This window comes from Sinocyclocheilus grahami, unplaced genomic scaffold (genome assembly GCF_001515645.1).
Source record: "Sinocyclocheilus grahami isolate Dianchi unplaced genomic scaffold, SAMN03320097.WGS_v1.1 scaffold633.1, whole genome shotgun sequence".
NCBI lineage: Eukaryota > Metazoa > Chordata > Actinopteri > Cypriniformes > Cyprinidae > Sinocyclocheilus > Sinocyclocheilus grahami.
Window position 1 is genome coordinate 294,044 of NW_015505812.1, and position 8,838 is coordinate 302,881.

At 35.0% G+C, this 8,838-nt stretch overlaps 1 protein-coding gene across 1 annotated transcript in view; it reads right to left on the reverse strand.

Annotated features, from left to right (window-relative positions):
- Nucleotides 1-6,649, reverse strand: part of LOC107558143 (neurexophilin-4-like) — a 48,716-nt gene extending 42,067 nt beyond the window's left edge. Inside the window, exon 1 of the mRNA XM_016241767.1 lies at nucleotides 6,372-6,649. Coding sequence (XP_016097253.1) covers nucleotides 6,372-6,425 — 54 coding nt within the window. The 5' untranslated portion in view covers nucleotides 6,426-6,649. The remainder of the gene's footprint in view (nucleotides 1-6,371) is intronic.
- Between the last annotated feature and the right edge of the window lie 2,189 nt (nucleotides 6,650-8,838).

An 8,838-nucleotide genomic window follows, 5' to 3' on the forward strand; every position in this document is an offset into this window, starting at 1 on the left:
CATTTCAGTGAATCGGTTCAAACTGTCATTTTAAGTGAATCGGTTCAAACGGTCCATTTCAGTGAATCGGTTCAAACGGTCCATTTAAGTGAATCGGTTCAAACGGTCCATTTCAGTGAATCGGTTCAAACGGTCCATTTCAGTGAATCGGTTCAAACGGTCCATTTCAGTGAATCGGTTCAAACGGTCCATTTCAGTGAATCGGTTCAAACTGTCATTTTAAGTGAATCGGTTCAAACGGTCCATTTCAGTGAATCGGTTCACAGCTCTGATTCAGTCATTTGTTTGCATCAGTCAGAACTGGTTTGTTGAAGACTTAGTTAAAGTTGAAGTTTCATAGTTAAATTACAATTTTTTTGTAATTTGTTGGTTTGTTATTTTATTGAATATGCATGAAACATTTAAATATTCTTTGTTAATTTGGTGTAAGACTGTCGTTTCTTTTTTGTATTTGACATATTAATCTACTCTGTAACAATGCATGCACGGTCAAAACAAGAGTGTTATTCAATCAGTGTTATTTTAGTATTATTTATATACTTTTATATATTTAACTAATATTTAGACTTTTGACTTTTTCATATTTTCTGTTTTCATTTTATTTTAATTAGTAAAATGGTGGTGTGCTTTTATTGTTTATATATATATAATTTGTTTTTATTTTAGTTTAAGCTTTTATTTATTTCCATTTTATTATATTTTTACAGTTTATTTTCTATCAATGTAGTGCTTCAACTTCAACTTAATAATTAATTCATTCATTAATAATTGTAATTTTTTATTTAATAAACTTATTTCAGTTAGTTGCCAAAGTAACATTTATAATTTTGTGTTTTTTAATGAATATTTGTATCTTATTTCAGCTTTATTTCCGTTCACAAAAAAGTTTTTATTATTTCAGTTTTATTTTAGTTGCATTGAGATACTATAGTTTTTGTTAATATTTTAAATTTTTTTGCCAAGTTTTGTTGTATTTAAATCTGTCTATATAGTTTTTATTTATTTTTTTAATTTCAGTTTTTTAGTTATTTTAGAACATCAAGTTAAACTGAATAAAAATAAGAAATGTTGCCTTGGAAACCAGCTGAAATAAAATGAGTTTCACATTTTTTAATATATATATATATATATTTTATTTATTTTTTCGTTAACATTAATTTTATTTCAAGTAATAAACCTGCCTCCAATTGACAAAAAATGAATAGCAAACAGATCAATATTAATATAAATATAAATGAATATGCACAGACTGTAGAGTATGGAGATGTTGTAGTGTCACGCCTGTGAAGTGAAGAAACAAAAGGCGAAGGCGCTCTCTGTTAGCAGGTGGCGTCTTGTCAAGATGTATAAAAGAGGACAAAGACTCCCATTACAGCACAATTACAGACGAGACGAGAGCTGCACTCTTTGCATGTGATAATGAAGCCACTGGGAGAAAGAAAGAGGAAGAGAGGTGAGGTGAGACGACGATTGGCCACCGACCAAGAAGAAGGAGGTAGATAGACGCGTCCGAAGACGAGAGAGACGATCTGAAGCTTAGCTGAGAAGATCAGAAAACACTTAGAAACTCAGATGTTGAAGTGTTACATGACGAATATAGAAACTGATGCTATAGTTTTGTGAGTCTTCACGTATTTTTCATGTTTTTTTTTTTAGTGCTTTATTTGAGAGCAGTGCAGTGATGGTGTCTTTCTCCTCCTCCAGATAAAGTTAACATGCATATTACACATATGTGTCCCTGCAGCACAAAGCAGTCATAAGCATATTTGTAGCAATAGCCAACAATACATTGTATGGGTCACAATTATACATTTCTCTTTTATGCCAAAAATCATTAGGATATTAAGTAAAGATCATGTTCCTTGAAGATATTTAGTAAATCTCCTACCGTAAATATATCAAAACTTAATGTTTGATTAGTAATATGCATTGCTAAGAACTTCATTTGAACAACTTTAAAGATGATTTTCTCAATATTTAGATTTTTTTGCACCCTCAGATTCCAGATTTTCGAATAGTTGTATCTCAGCCAAATATTGTTCTATCCTAACAAACCATACATCAATGGAAAGCTATTTATTCAGCTTTCAGATGATGCATAACTCTCAATTTCAAAAAATTGACCCTTATGACTGGTTTTGTGCTCCAGAGTCACATGTTGCTAACTAAAGGTTTACTACAGTTATATTGAGCTTATATTGAATGTTCATTTTAATCCATATTATTTTTTTAGTGGAATCAGATATATATGTATACTATAAACTATCCTCTTTAATAAATGTATTACTTACACTATTATAGTTTTTATTAATATTTTGTATACTATTTTTTTTTGTAATATACACTTTACTTTTATGGCACCTTTAAAAGCACTTTGCAAAAAAAAAAGCATTGAAATATAAAAAAAACCAAGAAAACATTTCTTGCTGCGCTTGTTATTTTTCTTGTTTTATTGTTAATATTACTATTTAAGCTTCATTTATTTCCGTTTTAGTTTTTATTTATTTCCATTTTCCAGTTTATTTTCAGTCATTTTAGTGCTAAAACATAAGTGTCTTTCAGTTGGTTTCCAAGGCAACATTTCTATTTTTTCACATATCTAATATGTGCATTTTATTTCAGCTGTAACAATTTTAAAGATAGTTTTAGTTAACGGTAATAACCCTAATTTCTCAAATAAAGCAACAAACAGCATATTTATAATCAGGCAAAAAAACTATTTTCATCAACAGTTTACTCTACACATACAGTCTGAAGCAAAGCATGCTGGGAACCAGAAATCTGCCGCTCAAATTCAGTTCATGCTGTCAAAAAGACAAATGCATTAATTGCATATTTCACAAATTTAAATGCATTTCAAGCTTGTGATAAAACGGTTACGAGCTGTGCTGCATTCGCTCATTTTAATCACATTTAATTGCTCTTTTTGTCATCAGTTTGAAGAAACTATTATCCATTTGTTTATTGCAAAGCATTTTAGGTTGACTTTTCAAACTTTATGAAGAAGAAAATATTCAAATGTCTGTATAAGCCAAAAAAATGCATGACTCTGAAATTCTTACTTTAAGTTTACAACAATTTCTGGCCAAATTTACATGCATAAATGTAAATTTTCAAAGATAATTCCTTCTTTTTTATTTCCAAGAAAGATATTGATGTATGTTTGAATTGCATTTGTCAGATTTATCCGTATATTTGTATACTTATCTTACTAAATGTTATTTTATCTTGCATAATAATAATAATTAATAGTAAATATTTATTGTTTCGAGTGACAAAACATTTTGTTTGGGACACACATGATTGGCTCCGCCCACAGTCAGCTCTCATTGGTCCAGAATCCTGTTCCACATGACCATATATAGAACACAACAGTGACAGTGAACCACTGCATTTGACGTCATTGAGTCTACAAACACTCAACAAATACCTTATAGTTGTAAATATTCAATGTTTCTCAATTGTATAAATTTAGTTATATTTGATTCTTATAAGAAATGGCTTAAAACAACTAGTTTTATTTTATATCAAATATATATTAATTTATTCATGAGCGAATTTAAGTGTACAGTCACTGTTGTGCTCTATGACACATTAGTCATTGGCTTTCAGCTTGGACAGATGAATTACTTCTAGTCGTGTCGCGCCTGGTTAGGACACGGTTTAAGTGAGACAAATCCACTGCCACGTCAATATGAAAACCACAGCGCAGGGCTTCCCCAATAATTCACTTTAATTGCAGCCTTCAGTCAACGGAGAGCCGTTTATTTACAGTATTCATTAACCTCAAGACACTGTCAATCGGCTGACACATCATCATTATAGGGAATAACTTTAAAACCACAAAACACAGCACTAACATCCGCTGAGATCCTTCAAAATCAATTTCCAACAAAATAGCACTGTTTTTAATGAATGCATGTTAAAACGCACATATGCATGACATCTTTAGCATGCATTAACCACACACAACCTGCAATCTAATAACACTCAGATGCATCACCTGTCAATCAGAGTGACACAACTGCACAATAAAAGGGCAAAAATATAGCCTGCATGTAAAAACATGCCCTTTAATAGCAACACAATATCCTCTTATCATATCAATCATCAAAGATGAGACATGAAATCCAGAAATAAAGGCACCACTCTGGCTGGAGTCAGTAATACGATTGCTTTTATCATTAATATGATGGATTACACAAGTAAGCGGGTGGGGTTTCAACGAGAGGGTGAGAAGAACCTCCTACTGATGCAACTTTTTTTTTTGAATACAGCTTTGTAAATTGGATCCATTTATTAGGAGAGGATAAGACAGCATTCATTTCACAACGCACTAACACACCGTTCCGCTGAGCACACTTATGACATGTGATGGGCCCTGAAAACCAGCTTAAATACGTGCAATTTCATACGCACAAGTTGCATTGTGGGAACAAACATCAAGAGATGGGCTTAAGAGCGAACCGCTGTAGATCTCAGCCTCTCGACACGCGCTGCCATAAAAATGTAGGCTAAAGTAAAATATGCTTTAATAATCATTCCACTTATAAAGCGTGAGGTATGGATCTTTGATGCCTAAAAATGAGTCACATTAAAAAATTAGATTATATTGAACAAATGTGGAGAAGAGAATAAAGACATTAATAAAGCGGAGCTGTGCAAGCATTACAGATTCGACTGTGATACATGACTGCGATTTGCTGTTGGGTCATTATGACATGATCACACTTACAGAGGGAAGTAATGGGATCATCAATAAGATGCTGCGTGCTTTATAAAGAAATGCACTCGCCCAACCCCAAAACTCACTCGCCTTTTTTCTCTGTGTGTGTGTGTGTGTGCGTGTGAGTCTGTGTGTGTGCGTGTGAGTGTGAGTGTGAGTGTGAGTGTGTGTGTGTGTGTGTGTGTGTGTGTGATTTAAGCAGCTGATTGTGTATTTGATTCCTCAGTGAATAACTGTGATGGTTTAAAGAAAAGTGATGATGAACCGGATCATAAACAGGAAAGCGTAGCCTTTTCGAGATAAAAAATGCTTTTTAAGTCTCCAGACAAGCAGCAAGTTGTCAGAAAGACTTGTTTTTGTTCACATCCGATGATGAAACTTCGTCATAAAATGTTTTATTTCAAGGTAAGCCATCAGAAAGCTGTTTTGCTGTCACATTAATGCTCTGATGTTATTATCAGCAGCAGGATTTTGTCGTTTCTAAACAGCTGCAAGGAAACTGTTCTCTTAAGCGTGATGCAGAAATGTGAAATTAAAACGCTGTATTCTTCACATCAGGCCACTGCAAAGCCAGCATGAAGTGAAGATGAGGGTCCGCGTCTGACAGCGATATGGGTGTAACTGCTCACATAGATGCCTGTTTATGAGAGACTTTCATATATATTACACTGACATAATTCTACATGAGTATAATCAGAGAAATTATATTTTAATTGAAGCGTTAAGTAGTATTTTCCAATATGTGCATATGGTATCAATTTAAAATTGCTTTCAAGAGACAGATGCACATCCCAACACCTCTAGCTCTATTTTCTCTAAAACACACACACACACACACACACACACACACACACATGCATGCACTTTAGATACAGTACGTGAATTAATATGTGACTCTGGAGCACAAAAGCAGTGTTAAGTCGCTGGGGGATATTTGTAGCAATAGCCAACAATACATTGTATGGGTCACAATTATACATTTCTCTTTTATGCCAAAAATCATTAGGATATTAAGTAAAGATCATGTTCTATGAAGATATTTTGTAAATGTCCTACCGTAAATATATCAAAACTTAATGTTTGATTAGTAATATGCATTGCTAAGAACTTCATTTGAACAACTTTAAAGATGATTTTCTCAATATTTAGATTTATTTGCACCCTCAGATTCCAGATTTTCAAATATTGTTCTATCCTAACAAACCATACATCAATGGAGAGCTTATTTATTCAGCTTCTAGATGATGATTGATCAATCTCAATTTCATAAAATTGACCCCTTTGACTGGTTTTATGCCCCAGGGTCACATATGTGATACTAGATTTGAATATTCAATACGCTATGTGAACCTATATCCTCATAATATTAAATTCACAGTAGATTTTTAAGAGCATTTCAGCTTTTCGAGCTCACCACCTGAAACTATAGCTACTGTGATTTTTCCGCTTTATGGTTATTTTTAATTTTTTTTATTTTGAAAGAACAGCGCAAAAACAATCACTTTACGCGCAAGTACTTTAACAAGTTCTGATTTGGAACGCAGCCCACACTGATCTGCAAGTTCACAGAGACGCTCGTTTTATCGTTGCGCCGTAATTTGTGTCACATTTCCAGATGCTAAACTCACAGAAACGTGCTTCATACCTTTCTCAGAATCCATTGGATGAACAGCAGAACGCTCCAGCAGAGCAGCCTCATCGTTCGCGAACACTAGTCCCGTTGAGCAAACATAAACCGGACACAAATCACCAAGCAGAAAACATCCGAGAGGAGCGAACTCTGTAACTGACTGCGAGCACAAACCAGCGCTCTCGGAGTTATTAAGGCAGCCAAGGAGGTTCAGCTCTTGAAGTCCTTGTCATTAGTGAAGCGCACATCCATTCGCAGGTTCACGGAGGTGAAAAGTTGGCGTGGGAACGGTGCAAACTTGTGCTGTCAGCTGGCGTTCTCGCCTAATGCCCTCATTACCGCGCCCGTTTGGTGTTTAAAAAAGAAACTGTGTTGCGTTCTCTCTCTCCCTCCGAAGCGCACGCTCAGTGTAGACTTTGCGTCTCGTTCTCTCTCTCTCTCGCTCGCGACGAACGTGCTAATTTCGATTTTAAACGCCAACAGGTCAAACAAGCTCCAGCGCGTCTTTTACGCGCACAGAACGGTGCCAAAAGTTGGCGTACCTACTTCTGATATTCCAAATGAATTTTGCATTCACTAAAAGTTTTCTTGAGTTATTCATCCACACGTGGATGTGCTATTATAGATGATATTCTTCAGAGATGCATAACTCGGCAAGAAAGCGAAACCTGTACAAATAGCATGAAAGAGATGAACAAATCTTCCCAAAGGCGATTTTAATTTCGAATGGCTTTAAAGTGCATCTTGTCTTATGTTGAAATATGAAACGTGCAATCTGTGCCGAGACATAATTCCGTTCGGAATAAATGCTTATTTTTTTTCTGGTCAATTCAACATCTTTAAAAAGCATCGCTTGCGCATAAACACACAAGCACAGGGAAAGAGAGAGAGGGAGAGAATGAGATGTGCAAAAGAGGCGAGTGGATCTTTCTGGCAATTTTTGAGACTACATGCCAGCAGAACGCACAATGTTAGGCAGGGAACAAAGGCGAGGATATGTTTAGTAACGAACACTAAAGCCTCAAAGTTTATGTCCATCATCGCACCTCTGATTGAGCTGCAGATGGAGAGCAATGAAGCCCTTCATCGCCCCCTTGCGAATGACTGACGGAAAACATCTAATGTAGACTTGCAACTATACCACACAGTCGGTCTGTTATACATTTACAGTACATTTAGTCATTTAGCAGACTTACAAGCAATCAAAATCAACAAAAGAGCAATGATATGCAAGTGCTATGACAAGTCTCAGTTAGCCTAACGCAGTACACGCAGCAAGGTTTTTTTTAATTAGCTATATAATAAATACAAAGAAAACAGATAGAACAGAAAAAGCATAGAGCAAGCTAGAGGCTTTTTTTGGTGCTTTTTGTTAATTGCATAATAAATAAAAAGATAACAAACAGAATACAAAAAGAATAGAGAAGCTAGTGTTTTTTTTAAAGAATAGAATTAGAATAGAGAGTGCTAGAGTGCTATACTATAAGATAAAATGATTAATCGAACCGAATGACCTTAAAAACTCAAAGGACAAAATGTAAAAGCATAGCCTACTAAAATATGCAACCTACACACTACTGACAAGCACACTAAAAATGTGACTGAAAATCCTCCAAACAACACACCCTGCTGAGAAACCCCCCCCCCAATAGAAGCCATAATAGAATTTGTAATGGTTTTACTGGTTATAATGGGACTTGTACTGGTTATAATGGAAACTGTAAACTGGAAACTGTCTCGGTCTCCTTGGTGGCGTGTTAAAACCACTCAATCCTAATGTACTGAAAAAAAATGATGCAACATTTTTTTGAAGGTAAGTGGTTGCAAACAATGTATTTGAGCTACATGTAAAAAAAAAATGTTGAAAGTAAATTATTTAAATGTAGCTCAAATAAATTGATTGCAACCACTTACCTTACATTTTTATTTAGTAAATTCACTTAATATTTTTTTTCCAGTGTGGAACGTGTCCTAAAACACACTACAGAAAACCTTTTTTTAAAATGGTTTTAATGATTAAAAGTTGGTGTGTAATGCTGTAAACCATTGTAATTTCTGTGATGGTTTCCATTGGTTTGTTTCAGCCGCGTTAAATGACAGCCTGGCGGGTTATACATAATTGAGAAAGAAAACGATTAATCGAACCGAATGACCTTAAAAACTCAAAGGACAAAATGTAAATACGCAACCTCCAGCGTCGCCTCCCCAACAACACACTTTCAGAATTCTACCACATTTTCTAAGTAAATTGCCTTCATGGATACATATTTTGGGGCCATCGAAATAAATGCTCCGTTGGTTTAGTTTCCATTGTGATCCCGCAGATGTGCAGTATTGAAGTTGGCAGGTGATTTTGGCGGGCTGCTAAAGCGCGCGCTTTCTATTTCTCGGAGAACCAAGCAAATGAATGAACATGGGTGGGAAAAAGGGGCTCAATTTTCTCACTTTCCACTTCGCCCTCTGTAAATCAACGCAACTCATT